At 42.0% G+C, this 19,336-nt stretch overlaps 2 protein-coding genes across 9 annotated transcripts; one reads left to right on the top strand and one right to left on the bottom strand.

The window, feature by feature from the left end:
- Positions 1-1,400: 1,400 nt before the first annotated feature.
- LOC117424355 (regulation of nuclear pre-mRNA domain-containing protein 1B-like) lies at positions 1,401-12,296 on the bottom strand. 7 transcript variants are annotated; one of them, XM_034040613.3, is made up of 7 exons: positions 11,073-12,296; positions 10,076-10,223; positions 9,410-9,603; positions 8,050-8,183; positions 7,195-7,321; positions 6,783-6,958; positions 1,401-5,449 (listed from the first exon to the last, which is right to left on the bottom strand). In XM_034040613.3, the coding sequence occupies exons 1-7, from the start codon at positions 11,221-11,223 to the stop codon at positions 5,306-5,308; spliced, it is 1,074 nt and encodes a 357-aa protein (XP_033896504.2). In that variant the 5' UTR covers positions 11,224-12,296; the 3' UTR covers positions 1,401-5,305. The 7 variants fall into 7 exon arrangements, with proteins under 7 accessions (XP_033896504.2, XP_033896512.2, XP_033896529.2 ...); XM_034040621.3 differs by having other exon boundaries at positions 8,050-8,180; XM_034040638.3 differs by having other exon boundaries at positions 9,464-9,603.
- On the top strand, positions 12,279-19,240 carry LOC117423330 (TELO2-interacting protein 1 homolog). 2 transcript variants are annotated; one of them, XM_058990851.1, is made up of 8 exons: positions 12,279-12,393; positions 12,983-15,297; positions 15,494-15,655; positions 16,023-16,171; positions 16,446-16,586; positions 16,759-16,963; positions 17,764-17,851; positions 17,993-19,240. In XM_058990851.1, the coding sequence occupies exons 2-8, from the start codon at positions 13,008-13,010 to the stop codon at positions 18,174-18,176; spliced, it is 3,219 nt and encodes a 1,072-aa protein (XP_058846834.1). In that variant the 5' UTR covers positions 12,279-12,393; positions 12,983-13,007; the 3' UTR covers positions 18,177-19,240. The 2 variants fall into 2 exon arrangements, with proteins under 2 accessions (XP_058846834.1, XP_058846833.1); XM_058990850.1 differs by lacking the exon at positions 12,279-12,393 and adding an exon at positions 12,420-12,678.
- Positions 19,241-19,336: the final 96 nt, after the last annotated feature.

Below are 19,336 nucleotides of genomic sequence, written 5' to 3'. Positions count from 1 at the left end.
CCCTCTGCTGGACGTGACTAATCAATGTAAGTGATGACGTTTGTATAATACATTACCATGTACAATAAGCTCACTAAATCTATGCAGTTTAGTGTTTTGAAAGGTAACTTCACACTTTTATTCCTCTCCAGGCACTCCCAGTTGCATGTACAAACTCGGTGTTGATAGCGCCTCAAGAGCTTATTCATTTGAGTATAGATCACATACCATAACAATGCAGCAGCTCATTTGTCTTCTGTAGATACTGTCCTTGGAGAGGCTGCAAGGACTTAATCCCATAGAATATAGACTCAATAATTGTCTTTAGTATTTAAAACAAGAGAACACGCCATATTTCTCAGTTACCTCCTGCGTGGTGATACTGTAACTGTTTTTTTTTTTTTTTTTTTTTTTTTTTTTGCTAAGCTATTAAATTAGAGTTCAGTCAATGTGTTGGCATTAGTTGAGCAATAAAACAGATCAATTGCACCCTTATGCCTTAAACCTTCATTATTCAGCGGACCCAAATAATAATAATAATAATAATAATAATTATTATTATTATTATTATTATTATTATTATTATTATTATTATTATTATTAATTGTGCCAAATTGTGTGGTGGGTTTGTGATGTAGACTTATGTCCACTGGAGGAATAAACTGAGTTCTGAGTTGACCCTAGGCCTCTAGAAATGACACATGAAATACAAGTGAATCAGCCAACTGTGTCAATAGCGACCTATATTTTATACAGCTATTTACAAGCCGTGCAGGATCCAAGACTGCGGTTAATTGCTTCTACAGCATAGCTTGTATACATGTCTGTACGTTGACTTACAGCAAGCAGAGACAAACCCTTGTTGTAATGGAGAAGTTGGCGCTGGGCCCAGCTCAAATGCTGGAATTGCATGAATGTGTTTTGTGCCATGCTTAGCTACATGAGCCCATTTGGTCTGTTACAGGCATTCAGTCAGGGAGCAGAATTTACAAAATCTGAAGTACCTGTTGTTATTCCAGCCATACTCTTCTCATGTGCACCCAATTCACTCGTACTTGACATCCTAACAGAACAAAATCATCAAACACTGGTGTGCTTTAAAACAAAGCCAATTTGTCTGCAGCTGTTCACAAAGTTGTACCTATTGCAGATCATACTGCTCTCCTACTGTCTCGTATACAGTATATATATATGGTAGTTGTAAAGGTGAAACAACGTCCATAGTATAAAATGGCATTGACATGAGTAAAAATGACCATCTTTAAGCAAACCTAACTGTGACCCAAATAACAATGAATATTGAACACTACTGTCCCTGTCTTGATCATGTACTTGTTTGATCAGTGACACAATGTCCTGGCATTTGAACGAACAAACGTGAACAATGAAAAATAAGCAAAAACAAAACACGCAAACACATGTTTACTATAAATACTAAATATATGTATTTTTTGTTCTTTCCTACAGAATAGAAAACTCCAAATATATTCACATTCCAGTTACAAGTTGATTGCAAAAACAGATGTCTCGAAGCTTGATGTGACCTACATTGTAACCCAATTAAAAAAAAGACCTGCAACACTTTGTACATGTGTTTTGAGAATACAGCTTTTGTTTTTCATAATAGATCATCAACATTAAAACTAGATCTGGTTACAGACATATCAGAGCAAATATCCCAACCATTTTTCAACAGTAGTACTTTTAAAAGCACAGTAAAGAATGTTCTGACTTTACCTTCCCTTTAAGATCCTTGCTGAAGAAGAGGACTCTTAACAATGTGTGCAAGTTTCTTTAGTGTGTTTTGTCTTTAAAAAGAAGTAAAATGCATTATTTTATGCCACCATTCACGTCAATTGAATCCTAAAGGGAAAATACATATGTTAAAAAGGAATAAGCATTAACTATAATATTTTTTTGGCACATTTAGTTAAGTCTTATGTTTTTTGGATTAAGACCATATCTAAAGTGTTAGACACCATGACACCTGTGCAATAGTCATGTATAGTCTTATTTTTTCTTGCAAGACCAAATAAATAATGTTGTTCAGGGAAGGGATTTTTTTTTAAGCCTTGGTTATAACCTACTTCAAATGCATTCTAGTGTCTTCCTGTGCTGTTGCTCAGTTCAACACAAGCACGATTGTGTCTTTATCTGATTCGAGAACAGTTAGATGCTTGTGGGGAAATTACCTGAAAGTACGGGTTTTCTTGCAGTCCCTGGTTTGAAGCGAGACATGGCCTGTGTCATGTCTGGATTGCTTGTACAGCATGTGTCATACCTGCTTACTCTAGTAGTCAGACCCCATGCCAGAGACGCTTTGCAGGTAAAAACCCATTTTTTTTTTTTTTTTTTTTTTTAAAACAGAACCTCCTTGTCCAGTAACCTGAGAACTGGTGCCAGTGTTTTCTGGATGTGGAAAGCAAGTACAAACTGAATGAATAAATGAATGAAAAAATGCGTAAGCAAATGAATTTAGGAAAAGGACAGAATAAGTTAGGCAATTTTCTAAAATCACATGGCCTGTAGAAAAACATTGGTATGGAATGCAAAAATACATTAAATCAGAAACCTCCAGACCAGACCCATCTCTCTTGCTGGACAACAGACAGTGGAATGCTGTGTCCGCAGCTGACAGCACAACATGATGAATATCATTGGAATCAAACTGCACTGTCAATGCCATAAACACCAACTGTCTTCAGAATTTGGGTTTGCATAATGCAACAAACAATGGGTGCATGTACATGTTAAATTCAAATTATGTATCTGTAATAAAGCCAGAGGATTCTGACAAAACACAACCTTCCTGCTTTTAAAGAACGTAACTGATGGTCTGAAACTATTTCTGTAACTGCTTGTAACAATGGTGCACCCCACCACTGGAAAAAACGTACACCCAAACCCGGATAGCACTTTATAATAAAAACACAACAGAGTTAAAGTACCTAACTTAAATAGTGCATAAGAAGTATATGCTGTCTGCCTTTATTTTCTCAAAACTGTGAAAAACACTCAATATTTGCAGGAGCTATCCTTTCATGTAAAAACATGACTTGTTTTTCTATTACGCATTCCACTCGGATGTTTCACCTTTGGGCAGTCTCAAGCTTATACAAACCCCGCCCCCCCCCAAAAAAATGACAAAGTCGCCTATCCTCTAGTGGTGATGTTTCTGCACTGACACTGCATACCAGAATGAATGTGTTTTTATATGTGGTTGTTTATTTATTTATTTTAAGTTACTGTTTTGACAGCCTTTGTTCAGCATACAAATAGATATTTAGTTCCCTCAAATATGGATGGGACTAGAAACAGATTTTAGTTTTAAATCACCTGACACATCAATTTATTTTTGCAAAGTAGAGTAAGAGAGTTTTGTTTGTAGGCACACAAGTTTAAAACCTGATGCAATCTTACATTAAATCAAACAAATGTGAGTGGTAGGCATTCAACTACTGTCATAAACTACTGAGAAGGAAACAATTTGAACTGGGTCTTTTTTTTCTCTAAAATTTAAAACTAGAAGTTCACTTTGGAAGTGTATCTCCTATACAGCAGTATTAATACATTCCATCTTTAAAAGCATTTGTTCTTTCCTAAACTCTGTAAATGATAAAGCTACAGTTGCCTGCTTTTAGCTCACAGACACAGAGAGCTAATTGTATAGACATTGACAATCTCATATCCAGCCTGGCTTTAATATCTTTCAATGTTGATCCACGGTAAACGATAACAAAACCACATGCCCTAAAGAAATCTGGTTACGCACTCAGCATGTTCATAAGCAACCATGATTGCAAAACATAAACCAAGTATGACCAAGATCATGGACCACGTGTGGTCAGAAGAGCATGTGAACTGTTGGTGTCGACAGATGCACACAGTTCCACAATTTAAAGAGGTAAGTCAAATATCAAGCCAAATAAAAGCAACACTAAAGAATGCTGACAGATAGCCGGATGCAAAGCTTGTTAAGCAGTCTTTCCTCTGCTCGAAGAGGTCTGGTATTGCTACGGCACCAGACTGAAATGTTTACACATTAACTGTGTAATCTGATTTGGGATCATACCTTGGGGACAAAAGTATCGAGACAGGTTCAGGTTATCTTTAAAACAGACAGGGTGGACAAGATCAGACCCCAAGGGCCATTATTTTCTATGTTTACCTGCATCAGGACCAAGCCCCCACCGCACACCCATTGGACCGTGAGCTAATGATGTTTTAGGATTATCTAAAGCAAAAGCCTCTTAAAGGTGTAGTTTTAAAAGCAGTATATTTTATATATATATATATATATATATATATATATATATATATATATATATATATATATATATATATATAGATATAATTAGAAGGATGTCATCTATTGTTGAGAATATAAAACAAATACGAAGATCCCCTTTCATCATTAGTTGTGTATTTCTGTGTCGCTTCCAAGTTGCATCAGAGCTCACATTTCTAATGCAGGTAGTAGCTGCAGGTAGTAGCAGAAGCAGCTCTCTTCAATGCAGAGTGGAAAACAGACTTCAAGGAGAGAAGGACGCTTTAGTGCTTGCAGCTGGAGCTACTTTTTTGCTATAAACAGAACGACTGCTTTCTGATTAAGTTCAGTGTAAAGTGCACTATTGAAAGCGTCACAAAGGAATCATACTGGAAGGGTGGGCATGACTGGGACACACAGAGTGATTTAAACTGTATTAGTACACATGTAGAAACGGAGGTAACAGAAATTTCAATTTGAACCCTCTGCCAGTTAGAAGCACAGGCAGCTCTCCCCTCTCCAGCACCGGGCACCTCTAGAAAAAGTAACAGCGTATCAGTTCAGCGACAGCTCGCCCTCCATTTGAACTGGAGAGCTGTCATACTTTATTACTCAACCAAGAAAAAGAAAAAAAAATACTTAAGTGGATGACAAACTTTACTACCCTTTATGTGAACAAATATCATGGGCTCAGCTGCCTGCTGACATTTCATTAAAAAAAAAATAAAAAAAAAAAAGATAAAATAATTATTCCCCCGCCCCAAGTTAGGTCTTGTTTTTTTTTTTGTTTCCACTTTTCTGGCTGGTGATGCAGGAATCTTTGTTTTTTTTTTTTTGGTGGGGGAGGGGGGGTGGGTTGGGGTAATTGGTAATTGACCCTTTCCCTCTCAGAAACAAGTCATTACATTCTCCAAGCTACTGTCTTTCGTGAGCCATCTTCGCAGTTTGCCTTCTAGCTGGATGTGTGAGCCGCTGTAAGCCATCGGCGAGGGCTGCTGCCTGGCGATCTCCGAGGGGGAAAGGGCTGGAAGAAGAGTTGGAGAAGTGGGCTGTTCTCAATCAGTTGAAGAGGTCTCCTGCGGAGGGCAGAGGTGCCAGACCTCCTGTGACGTTGGGCAGTAGAGAGAGGTCCGGGAGGCTCTGGATGTGGGATTTCAGCTCCTTGCGGACTTGCGTTACCCGGGCTAGCTTCTGCTTGTACTCCTGGAAGAGAACAAACACCCTGTAAACACCAGTGAATTAGCTCAGCACAGCATGTACTGTGCGGGGGAAATCGGAATGCTAAAGACTAAAGTACTCATGTCAGGTGGTATTCTGACACATAAGAGCTCAAACAGTTATGCTGAAGCAATCGCAATCCCATAGTATAGGACACTGGCATAAGGCAAAAATCTGTGATTTCACAGAACACAGACAAAATGAATCTTCTTAAATGGCTGATTTCTCTGTGCTTGCAACATATAGGACTATGAAAGCAGGCATACATAATCTGATGGCAAAGCATGTGCTCACGTGCAGCTGAGAGCTTGTGTGTTTGGGATTTGCAAAGCAACTCATAATATTGTGGGTAAAAATTCCTTCCCTTTTAGGCCTTACTGTTAAGGTTTTTATTTTATTACAATAGGATTTTTACTTCAATATTGTAATTACGCCATTATTTAAACAGTTGTCTCTTCAAGGGAAAAAAACATCTGAAATTTGAATTTGTTTTATGCCATTTAAATTTGCTAAATAGGGCTCTTATACTCGAAATCTAGTGGTTAGGGCTCTGGACTCTTGACCGGAGGGTCGTGGGTTCAATCCCAGGTGGGGGGACACTGCTGCTGTACCCTTGAGCAAGGTACTTTACCTAGATTGCTCCAGTAAAAACCCAACTGTATAAATGGGTAATTGAATGTAAAAATAATGTGTAAAAAATAATGTAATTGTATGTAAAAATAATGTGATAACAATTGTAAGTCGCCCTGGATAAGGGTGTCTGCTAAGAAATAAATAATAATAACAAATCTAGAGCTTTCTTGGTATCTTGCTGCATAAAGCCAATTTTCTGCATGCAGATCAGAATCAGAGTGATTTAACAGAGCAAATATAAACAGTTTGAAAGCACTTGGCTGTCTCTAGCAGGGCTTGAGAAACTTCAGACCGTTTGTAAAAACAACGTCTAGATGAACAAGACTGCAGTAATGAACATTTCTCTCTCAAGCAAGCAGATCCTGGGTTCAGCCAAATGTCTGCTAGTTACTGGCTTTGAGACATTCCTGGTCGACCCTGTTCGGTCTCAGTTATGATGTGCTGTCATACTAATCAGAGGTTTGAAGTGATTACGTATTGTAAAATGCTTTATAGAAACCTTTATAGAGGACGTAGCTTCCCATATCAGTTTAATGGCTTCTTTTATATTTGTCTTACTACTGCGTTTGTACTCACTGAGTGCGCTCGGTTATCATTTTTCTTCATTCGTTTTGCTGAATCCGTCCCCAGTGTTACTCTAGCTTTAGAACCCTGCTGAGGGACACAGGGTCAGAGCCCAACTCACGTCCAGTTTCTTCTCCCGGTCAGCCAGGACCTCCTTCTCGTTCTGGATGTACTCGGTCAGCATGCGAGACAGCTGCCTCCGGTCCTCCAGCTCGGCCGCCAGCCGTCCGTTGTACTCAGCCAGGAGAAGACAAGCCTCGTCCACCGTCTTCGAGAGCTGGTCCGCAGCCTCCTTATCTGGAGAGGGGAGCACAAGACGACACGCGTTAAATACTGTATTGCACTATCCCAGTCCGGGAGGGCAATTCCACTCCAGGTTTAACAGGTAACATGATAATGAACTACTTCAGGGTCTGGATGGATGTTTAATTGGTTCAACAGGGTTCGAACAAAGACCAGGAGCAGAAGGGCACTGGACACTGCGAACACTGTGATGCCTGTGAGGGGCTCTGCAGCTGGCTGGACAGGCTCACCTGTGATTTTCTCCAGCAGGGACACGTCCTGCACCTCCTGGGGCAGCGAGGCAATCTTCTGTCGGACAGCTGCGTCCCCCGAGGCAGCATTCTCCAGGTCCTGCAGCGCCTTGATCAGCTCCTCCGTCTGTACCAGGGAGGGGAAGCGATGGCATTGAGAGAACAGGGTTGGAAGGCTGCTCATATAGTACATGGCACTGTACGGACATAGCCCACCTATGAATTATCAAATGTATTGGCACAAGGTGGATTTGTTTTGGTTGGTGCATTCACAAATGTTTTCCATTCTCCGGTTTTCCATGATAATACACTAAAAACAATAATAGCAAGACTACCGGCTTTCTCCGGCACTGTGTAAACAGACCAGGAGTTGAACGAACGGTTGCTGACACCTAGTGGTAACAATTCTACAGTGCAGTGCAAATCCATATTTATTTAAAAAAAAACAAAAAAAAAACCTTCCAAGTCTCACTAACTGCTAACAATTGGGGACATTTCCAAAACAGTTAAATATCTTGCATTGCAAACAAAGAGACCATTTCCAATGTCTAAATATTAAAAATAAGTTTTGTAATTCATGCTGTGCCAGTGCTATGGTTCTTTTTGCAAGAAGGAGGTGGTAGATTATTGCTCCGAGTAGTTTCTTACTATTTCATATGAGATAATGGTACAGTATCTACTACATGGATCCTAATATAAACCCAAACTTGACTGAGGTAGGTCATGAACCAATCCATACTGCATGTAACTTCGTAGCATACTATATAACGACGCTCGCGTTTCTGTTTCTAAGCAAGTGATTGAGTAACTGAGCAAGAAAAAGCCACCAAGAAAAGTGAAGAGCAGCAGCAATACCAGAAGGGGTGCGGTGGTGTCATTGTCCCGTGGAGAGTAGTGACCCCGGTAATCATCGTCTTCCTCCTCCTCCTCCTCCTCTACCTCCTGGATCTTTTGGTAGGTGCGCTTGAGGGCTTTCTTCTCCTCCACTGCTGGGAAAGTGAACATTAGCGCCAGAGAAGTCAGGTTATTGTGTGGTGGGAGTGCAGCTCCCTCGCCAGATGACATGCCTACCTGACATGATTCCTTGTTTAAAAAAAAATCGAATTTAGATTACAGTATAAACTAGAGCTTTACAGGAAAAAAAAAAAAGACTGCACCGGATTAAACCATTAGCTAAATGTAATCGAACCTCTATCCGCTTTACTGCTTCTGACACTGGTTCATTGCTACACTTCCAGCACGCCTGTGCATTCCTCTTGAAGACGTTGCGTTAAATGACATGCAGTCATAAAAAACATGGGAATGACAGAAAAGCAGTTTTCTCTTTTAAAGCTTCCAGGAGGCATGTCAGAAATGTAGCAGTACAGACATCTTCAAGGAGAAACCTGTACATTTTGTTCATTAATAGCCCATAAGAAAATGCTTTTAAGCCTTGCCCTTTAGCAACATCAGTGGAAAGGTAGCTTTGACACAGCTGTCAGCCAATTACAAAAATAATACTAAAAGTCCACAAATATTTTCCAATGAGGCAATATTGTTTTCGGCACTTAATGTATTGATTTAAGAAAATACTAAGCACTTCCTCCAATTCAGGAGTATATGCATATTCATAATTAATATATAGGGCAATATGACTTCCCTGTAGTTATGAACCATATAAATCTGCAACAATAACAGATTATAGTCTTTATTCAAATGAATTAAAATGAATACAGACACAGTAAGCATGCAATTTGTATTTATTGGGTGGATCCTTCTCATGTTCCTGCACAAGTCTGGTTGCTTTAACCCCTCATCTCCCAGCCTGTGTTTAGGACACTGATGGTGGTGTTCTGTGTAAATCCAGGGAACTTTGTCATGTCAATACTATTAACACACTGTACAAACACAGAACTAATACTGTCTCACATTGTATTGAAATACAGGGTAGCATTTAAGAACATATTGTGCATGAGATTTATCTTTTTGTGGAGGGGGATCTACAGCAATTGCCAGTACTGTTCTCAACAATAAAGTAATTACCCTGTATTTTAATTGAAGATTTCTGTGCAAAAATTGCGATTTCCATTTTTTGCTACCAGATCAATACTGACCACAATAACTTTTCAAAATCTAATACATTACACACATATACACTAGACACATGCAAATGTTTACTGATCATATTGCACCAAGCAAACCAGTCCTGGGACCAAGGGGTTAAAGTGTGACCAACCTTCAATGCGCTTTTCCCGGGTGTGTTTGGTTCGTCGAGCTCCGGGCTGCTTACCCTTGGGCTTCTGCTTGGGGCTGCTGGAGTCCTCAATGGCCAGCTTGAGCTGCTGGATGAAGTCAGCCCCATACACACTCCTCTCCTGCCAGATAGTCAACAGCCGCTCCAGGTGCTTCTTGCACCCACCGTCTGCTTCTCTGAGGGACAAGAGGACTGCAGGGTCAGGGTCTCACATTCCTGCAAACCAGCCTCGCAGCAGCACACAATAAAACCACAGCTGTCACCCCACACTCAGCTGGAAGAAGACGGGGTTGCTACAACAAAAACGGCCAAGTTGCAAATGGCCAACACGCAATATAAAAACTGGCATGTTAAAAAAAGACAGAAAAAACACACACGATCTTTATTAGATTAACCAATTTTTTTGCAACTTCGTAGAGGTCAAATCTATATCTCAGTAGGTATTAATGCCCTGATCTCCATAACGCGTTTCATAAACCACAACCAGAGGAAAAACCTCCCATAATTTGGTCCAACCTTGAGCTGGACCGACTCCGTTAAGAAAATTGTTAAGAACACCATTACAGGAATGTGTATCTCAGTGCATTTTCTGAAGGTCAGACCCTTCTGTTAAATGGCCAAGGCTGTCAAGTGAAGTAAAACTATTACCCCAGTACAGCCCTGTACCTGGACACATGGGAGCAAGCATCCACAAGGACCGTCTCAAAATCCCGGGTGAACTCGGGTCCTTTCCTCTTGCTGTTCTGGATCACGTCATTGGCCAGGTAGAGGAAGGTCAGCTTCCGGCCGCTTTTTGCTGAAATAGGGAAAGGGATCATCAGCCTGGTTTAGTTCAGGCACTACAAATAAAACTGACAAGGCATGTGTGAATTCGACAGCTGGGGTAGCTGGGGAAAGCTTGTGGAAGCTTAAAATCTAAAACCAGCATATACAGAAAACTAAGACAAGACACTCATAACTGAAATTAAAATGAAAACACCACCACAAAATAAAGAATTACTACCATGACTGCAGACCAATCCGAGAGTAGCGTTATACAATTATGAAGTAACTTAGGCTACCTGATTAGCAAGTAATATCTGCAAGTATTAGCAAGAAATTGCTTGACATGACGTTACTCAAATAGACGTGTTACGGAACTACATGCAGCAGGGGTAGGGTATAAGTGACGTATCCTCAATGTGCACAACTCAGAACCATACACGTTTTTATTTAAACATAGGGCCCACATAAAGCTTTCAATACCTGCTTACTGAGAAAGAGCTTACATTAAATAGGTTAAAAAAAGACTTTTAAAACTTGTACTTAAACGTTAACCTTTTTATCAGCAGGAAGCAGCTGGAACTACAAGTCTGCCATGACAGCTGCTAAAGACTCGTGGTTGTGGTGGCCTCCAGCTAACTGGTGACAATAAATCACTCACACTACCGATTAAAAAAACAAAAAAAGAATGTACTGTCACACTAGGGCATTAGAGCATAGTAAACAAACCAGCCACACAACTAAACAAAAATGCTGACTGACGCGTATCCATACCGATTGTAACGAAAATCGACAACACATGTCTAAGCGTGACTGACTAATCGGACTAGTATGCACCACTCATGCAACTAAAACATGGGCATGTTTTTTTTAATCAACTCACCTTTCTTCATTTCTCTGTGCCACACGTTGACGATAGGTGACGAGTGCTTGCGGTGATGGATAATCCATAGCGAGAGGGTCTGCACGCTCTGCTGCGAGTTACTGAGTTCTGATAACTTCTTTTCCAGGGCCGATTCCGAGAACGAAGACATTTTTGTCTCCCTTTACGTTACTGAAGACTGTCGCCTCTCGATTTACTGATATTATCAATTGGATTAAGATCTCACACTATAAACTAGTGTGTGGTTATCATCAGTGATCAACTCGCCCTGCCAGCGCTGACTCCCCTCCAATGCCCTATCTCAAATCCTTAGCTGGGGTACAATTCCTAAATAATTCGAGTTATTAGCTGTTAACCGCAGATACGGTTTCACCACTGTATATAATTACAACGACGACACAAATAAAGAGCACCCCGCTTTTGCACGATACAAACTGTAAACATATGAATATATAAAAGTTACGGAAATCATAAATATTTTGCGAATCTCAATTTTTTTCTTAAAGCATCCCTATTTAAGCTTATCTCTTATTCTACGATCTTATTCCGTGTGCCAAGGAAACTCACAACAAGACAACAAACACCTAGGCTGCAGAGTGCAGTACTACTGTCGACTCAAAACTCTTCAAACAAACGCCAACAAATATGATGTGCTAAGCATGCCGTTCCTCGCCGAGTTTACCAAAATCCTGTTACCCCGCAACCCAGATCTTTTGGTTTTTGCGTTTTGTCCCCGACTTTTCTGCTACTGTAATAATTTTGTAGTGAAAACAAACACCTGCATCTGTTGCCAAGATGGCCGAGTGACCTTTTACCTAGGGTTCAAAGAGCAAATGAACACACGTGGTCGGGAAGAGTCAGAATTTTAAATGATCATTATTCTTTTTTTTATTGTTTATTTAAAGCAATATACATATAGCCATAAAACAATATACGTTTTAATTAATTTTGAACTTGTGTGAATACTTTACACACACATATAATATCAAATCCCTGGCTAGTACAAATATAATTTACTTCAACGAGTGAATAATTAAAATACCTTTTAAGAAGGAATTTACTGTACCTAAGTTAACTATAAGTTGTTAAACCAAATATATTGCACTAGGAAACGCTGCATTCTGCATGTATGCTTTTTTAAAAAACAAAAAAAAACAAAACAAAAAACCGAACAGTTGAATGCTGTGTGTGATATGAATTCGGCCAGTGGTAGTACCTGTCGCTTCGAGATGACGTAAACAGGCTCTCTGGCAGAGGTCTATCTTCCTATAGGCAACTGTACTCGCAGTGTGGAGAGAATCAAGACATGCCACCAATAAAGGTAATTGGTTTTTCAAGCTTGTGTTGATCGGGTCGCATTAATATATGTAACGACAGACAAGGCAGAATATACTGAATATTTAGGATGTTTTAACCCTAACATACAGCGTATTTTTAGTTTCGATTACTGGCAAGGCTTTGGGTTTGCAGCTTCATCTTCTGAGACGAAGTTAAAATACAACTAGCCTACAGTGTCCTCTAATTTCTCGTTTACTATGTTTGTCAGTCTATTGACAATTCACATTGTACTGAAATAAGTCATTCCAGTAATTATCACGTCAGTGAGGTGTGAATGGATTCTTTATATTAATTGATAACGTATTGGCTGTATTACTTAATTAATTAATGTATTATAATATTTGTAATATGTTGTATGTTGTGAAACCTTTAAGTTGATAAAATAAGACTATATCGATTACCGGTGTGCCCATAGAGTATAGTAGAGTAAAGCATAATAATTATAGTGTTGGTAATTCTGATTTTAGTATTATTATTACTTTTTAAACATAGTCAATCGTTAGAGCCTGTGTTATAAAATGAATAAGTTAGTGGTTGTTGTTGAAGTGACGCCCCATTGACTGTCTCTACAGGAGGCTCATCCTGACCTGGAGCAGCATGCTGAACATGGCAGTGATTGATGACCCCAGGAAGGCTTTCGGCTCCCTGCGGCCGGTGTGCGTGCTTCTGACGCGAGAGCCCACGGTGCACAATGTGGAGCGCCTGCGCACCCAGCTGCAGGGGCTCAGCGACTCTGCCCTGCAGCAGCTGCAGGAGTACATCATCTTCCCTCTGCGCTTTGCCCTCAAGACACCTGGCCCCAAAAAGGACAGCCAGGTCCTGGCCGTGGTGGAATGCGTTGCCTACGTCCTCACCAGCACCTGCGTGCAGAGCTGGGAACTGCTCCGGGACCTCTTCTCTGAGCTCTGTGTCTGCCTGTGCTCCCCCTCGAACCCTGGCAAGCCAGCCCCGGTGTCGGAGGAATTGAAGACAGCCGTCGTGCAGGCTCTCGATGCGCTGCTGCACGCAGCCTATGGTGACATCGTTCTCCATTTGTATGAGCCCCCCATGATGCCTGCGTTAGGACTTGCCATTTCTTTGTTGTTAGAACTAGGCGAGCATGAAAAGTCAAGGAAGCTGCAGACGGCAGCCTTGAAGTGTCTCCAGGTTTTTCTTCTGCAGTGTGACTGCTCGCAGCTTCACAGGTCAATGAACGAGGAGGAGGAAAGGATGCTTGGAAGGACCTTTGCCTCCTTTTTACCAGGGATCACTCAAGGCCTGTCTAGGGTTGTCACTGGGGATGTTAAACAAGGCCATGCAGTGACAGTAAGTGCTATGAGAGTTTGGTTCAAAACTGTAGGCCTGGTAATGGATGAAAAGCAGCTTTCAAAGGACAAGGAGAAGCCTGTGGTCGAGCTTGGTCGAGTTGGGGAGCTCATGGTACAGAGGACCAAGGAATGGGTGAAAGACACTGGAGGCAAGCTGGCTGTTCTTTTAAAGAAGATGCTTGCTTGTTCTTCAGGCCACCAGCATTGGAAAGTTAGAATGGAGGTGGTTGAACTCTCAAGCCATCTCCTATCCAGGTGCCATGGGACCCTGGTGGACTCTATCAGCCCCCTCCTGGAGGCTTTAGTTGGTCTGGTGAATGACGAGAGCTCAGAGGTCAGGGCTAGATGTGATGAGGTGTTGAAGTCCATGGCTGAACAGAACCTGATTGGTGGAAACCAGGCATTTATCAATATTTTGTCAGAAAATCTGCACTCCTTAACCACCTCCTTGCCGCGACTGATGAGGAGCGCAGACGACCAGGACAAACTGTCCACGCTGAACCTCTTCTTGGGCTATCTGAAGATTCTGGGGCCAAGAGTGTCAGCTGTTTTGAATTCAGCCGCCCACCTCCAGCGCATCTCTAAAGCACTGATGCAGGTTTTAGAGATGGACGTGACCGATGTCAGGATAGTGGAAGAACGTCGTTTTCACAATGAAACCCCCGGAGAGCAACATACTGAACTTCTAGAAAGGGCGACTCAGAAAAAGTACTTCCGATACTTTACAGACGAGAGGATATTTGCATTGCTCCGACAACTCTGCAGGGTGCTTGGCTACTATGGAGACCTCTACCTGTTGGTGGACCACTTCATGGACCTCTATCGCGAGTCAGTGGTCTATAGAAAACAGGCTGCGTTGGTCCTCAACGAACTCATTGCAGGTGCTGCTGGGATGAATTTGGAGACGTCGGTGGGACAAAAGGATCTAGTAAGCCAAGAGAACTTGAAGGCAGCAGTTATGTCTGTTACTGAAGAATACACAAGCCTGGTCAACTGGCATTTAGTCACCACTAGTGTGGAATCAGAGCAGGGAGATAGCACTGCCTTTAGCCAGTCGAGGTTGCTCTCAATCACCACGAGTGCAAACACCGATTATCTGAAATCTTCAGCAGGCTTGAACCCAACAATCGGTCTGATGAATAGCAATATCTGGCAGATTTGTATCCAGCTGGAAGGGATCGGCTGTTTCGCACTTGCCCTTGGGCCGCAGTTCCGGCTGCTCTTGATCACAGCCTTGTACCCCGTGCTGGAAAAGGCAGGGGATGAAACCCTGCTGATTAGCCAGGCAGCTCTGGGAGCCATGAGGGACATCTGCAAAGGCTGTGGCTATAACTCTCTGAAAGACCTCATCAACCAGAACTCGGACTATCTGGTGAATGATATATCCTTGAACCTGCAGAGGCTGAGCCAGCACCCCCACACTCCCAGGGTTCTCGGTGTGATGATCAGCAACTCGGATGCCAGCCTGCTTCCGCTGGTGGTGGATATCATTCAAGACGTGCTGATGGCCTTGGACCACTGTTATGACAAGAGGGCACCCGTATTCTGTGTGGTTTTACATTCACTTGTAGGGGCATTCGGTAAGTGTTTTTTTTTCCAGTAAAAAAGCATATTGTTAAGGATAAAAATATCTTAATAAGATAAGGATCTTATTAAGCCAAACCATCAGGTTAAGCCAAAGTGCAATGTAAAGCCCTTTCTAGTCGTTGCTTCTATACTAAATAAACCTGCTTGTTTTTCTGCTGTGACTTCTCCGGACCTGTCTTCTGAGAGCAGTACGGTGGTTCCCAGCTGAGACGAGCAGCAGGAATGAATGCAGGAACCCGGATGGAGAGAGGGACTTGCCAGAGGAGATGATGAGGTTTCTCCTGGACTATCACAGGCAGAGGCAGCTAGCAGAGGGCAACGCTGCAGAGGAGGCAGAGCTGGAGGACACAGGTTGGTGCTGCATCAGTAAACTTCATAAGGAATTATAACCAAGGCTTGAAAAATGAACAGCTTTGACAGCTCAGAACATCCTCACAAGTCCTTAAATCATTTTTCCAGACTGTGTTTGCAGTTTGACAAAGGTGAAGACTATATCCTGCCACCAAACTGTAAATGCCTTTCCTGTGTAGCAGGTGCAGGACTGACTCTGGTTCCAGCACACAGTCTTAGACAGCGTGTGCAAGGGCCAGTTGAATTTCTGAGACTGTTGTTAGTGAGTAAGCCTTGCCTATTACCCCTTTTAAACTTCTTAATCAGGGTTGAAGTTGTCATACTGTACGTTTAATCATGCTTCTACTAATTGGATCTTGTTTGGTAGAAATGCCACCCCCGGCTCCGGAGCCTGATGATAGTGAGGAAGGTCCTGCCGTGAAACCTGAACTGCCCCCTCACATCAGCATTGCCAAGGAGGTGATGGAGAGGTGCATCCACCTCCTGTCAGACAAGAGTCTGCGTCTCCGGCTCAAGGTAATATAGCAGCACTAAACGGTACAAGAAAGGAATCAAACCTGCTACCAAACTGAGATGTTTAAATAAGGAGTTGTAATTACACTGCAGAATTACACATAAAAAAGAACTATTAAAATCAGTGCATTTGAAACGTCATACACTCTCACCATCATATCATCCGATCTCATGCTTTCCAGCGTGCCACTGTGCTTAAATGGTGGTCTATCCAGTGAGCACTAGATAAGCTGGTTAGGACCACAGTGGCAGTTTCAGTACTGTGTGGGTCTTGCAGGTTCTGGACGTGCTGGAGCTGTGTGTGACAGTGCTGCAGAGCCACGAGAATGAACTGCTCCCTATGGCTCACCGCGCATGGCCCCCGCTTGTGCAGAGACTGACTAACGATGATCCACTGGCGGTGCTCAGAGCTTTCAAGGTACATTGGGTTTACAGCTGGTAAACACTTCAGAATCATAGTAAAGGGTCTTTTACTAACACATTTTACTTGTTACTTTTTTAAAAAAAAATAACAACCATGGTGTTTCACAAAAGCTTAAATTGTGATAGTCTATTTTCCATTCTGTCACCTGTGTGCGTTTGTGCCCTAGGTGATGTGTACGCTTGGGGAGATGTGTGGGGATTTCCTCAGAAGGAGGGTGTCTAAAGACGTGCTCCCCAGACTGACGGGCTCCCTGGTAAAGCAGGCTCCGGTGAGCGCCAGGGCTGGGCCCGTCTACACCCACACCCTGGCCTACAAGATGCAGCTGGCAGTCCTGCAGGGACTGGGGGCTCTGTGCTGCCGACTGGACTTGGGTAAGCAAGCGGCTGAACTGCACTGTGCACTGTGGGGTGCTCTACTGAATCCCATTGTGAATCAGTATTGCCTGTTCAAACCCGTCAGCACTGAGCATTTAATGAGACTTCACACCATGTGCTATTTTAACAACCCAAGAATAAACTCGCAGATGGGATTAATCAGACTGCCGCACCACACCATGTGGTTGTGAACTTTATTTTTTCTTTATTTATGTATGGTATTGGAAAATCTCACTGAACAGATTTTTATTTAAGGTTCTTGCCACCAGGTGGCAGCCTTAGCTAAAGTTATAATATTGAATATAAATCGACATGTTCCTAACATTTAATTTATTTTTATCAATATTTGTTATGCTTCCTACAGGGAAGCATAACAATTTACAGGGATGGAAACAATTACATCAGTGTATACTTACTGTACTGCAAAGGGGCTTTTAGTGTCTTTATACTATTGCAGGGATGGTAATAAGACCCCTATTGCATAGCAGTTTCACCCATTTCAGGTTTTACTATGGCTGGATTAGCCACAGTGTACATGAAACAAGCTCAGGTGTGTCTTATTAAACTCATAGTAAAACCAGGAATGGATGAAACTGCTATGCAGTGGGAGTCTTATTTCCATTTCTGAATTTACACTGAAATAGTAAGCATAGCAAATTATGATCAAAGCAGAAGTACCAACAGAGAGATACAGAACGACATTATAATAGGATGCATGTGAAGAAAGTAGATGATATAAAGTATCCCTTTAACTGTAAACCTGGATTTGGACTGTGGTGTTCTCTCTGCTCTTTCAGCGGATGCTGAATTTGATGTCGTCTCAGACGCCTGCCTGCACTATCTGAGCTGCAGGCAGCCTCCTAAACTGCAAGAGGCCTGTGTCAGGTAACACACTTTGAGATGAACCTGACTGTGAACCCCTTGTGCATCAGCTAGGATTTCATAGTGATGTGGAAACCTACACTTCCTAGACAGGCTTGTCCGATCATGGTACCTAATTCTGTATTTTTTCAATTTATTCTACAGTGTTTTCCAGCATCTAATCCAGGTTGACCCGGACTCAGTCTGGCTCACCCTGAACGAACTTTACTGCCCAAACTCGTATGAACCAAAGCACTCAAGTCTGCATGCGGTCCAGCTGAGCGGCATGGGAAAACAGAGGAACGAGTTCACCGAGAACATCCTGAAGCTACTGCAGGAGATGCAGTGAAGTATCTGCAGGGCTCCTACAGCCCAGGACAGGGAATAGGGGCCAGGCAGGGGATCAGAACTCAGGAAGCAGGGCCCAGGGATTGGTTTATGGATGCTGTTGGGGAGTCACTTGCCTACTAGTGGGAATTAGGCACTAAACCCTCTTACCGTCAGTCATCCAGAGAGCTGCAAAACAGCAGCAATCTCCATTGTGCAGTACTGGGAGGGGTTAGGCTATTACATCCTCCAATACTTCATATGGATTTTGGTATTCCATATGAAATGTTAGAATCTTTAATATCTTTAGTTCAGGTAAACAAAGGACTTTTAAATAAATTAAAAAAGTCAAATATTTGTTATGACAGGTATGAACTGTTTTTAGAGGAGTTTTGTACCCTTTACAGGTTATTTTATTGCAGCTATGATCCCCTTTCATTTCTCACTGCATCCAATCAAAACCATACAGGATGCCCCAAACAAACTGAGAAGCCTCTGCACCCCTACAAAAATGAGCCCTTTCTGCACTGGCCCACGGATATAAAATCACATCTTGATCCAGCTTCTATCAAACAAGGCACCATTTGTAGGTGGGAGTCTCAATTGTAATGTTCTACGGTATTTAATAATCACAATTAAAAAAATAAATAATAAAATGAATAAACCCTTGTTAAGCCGTCCTGATACCATGTATTTGTTTCTAGTAAGAAAGCCTGCTTAGCTCCAGCGGTAGACTGCTCTTGCTTTCGTTCTTAAAACACAGAAGCAAAGTTAATTTACTTGCTTTGCTGATTACATATCTTTCAATCAGCCTCCTCCTGTAAATCCACAGCATTGAATTCAGCTGTTCACGCAGGCCCTACAGATGAGCAGCGATTCTACAGGAACATTCTTCTGCAGCAGAAGACCTTTCAGAAGGGAAGAGGCTTCGTTTTTGCTCTCCGTTAAAGGATAAATAATAAAACCCTCAAACATTTTACCAAGTGTAATGATGCATCCCCCTTTAAGCTGTTATTGTCAGGTGCAGCATTTTCCTTGGGTGAAATAAAGTTTGATAAACCACACTAGGAGTAGTGTGGAACAGGAGTTCAGGCTTTGTGAATGTCTCTGTTTTCTCAGGTGGGTTTTGAGGGATTGCAATTGGATTGTAGGTTCTCAGGCCATTAAAACGGGGTTAACCCT

This window comes from Acipenser ruthenus, chromosome 18, assembly GCF_902713425.1.
Source record: "Acipenser ruthenus chromosome 18, fAciRut3.2 maternal haplotype, whole genome shotgun sequence".
NCBI lineage: Eukaryota > Metazoa > Chordata > Actinopteri > Acipenseriformes > Acipenseridae > Acipenser > Acipenser ruthenus.
This window is presented reverse-complemented; position numbering and strand designations above follow the sequence as displayed.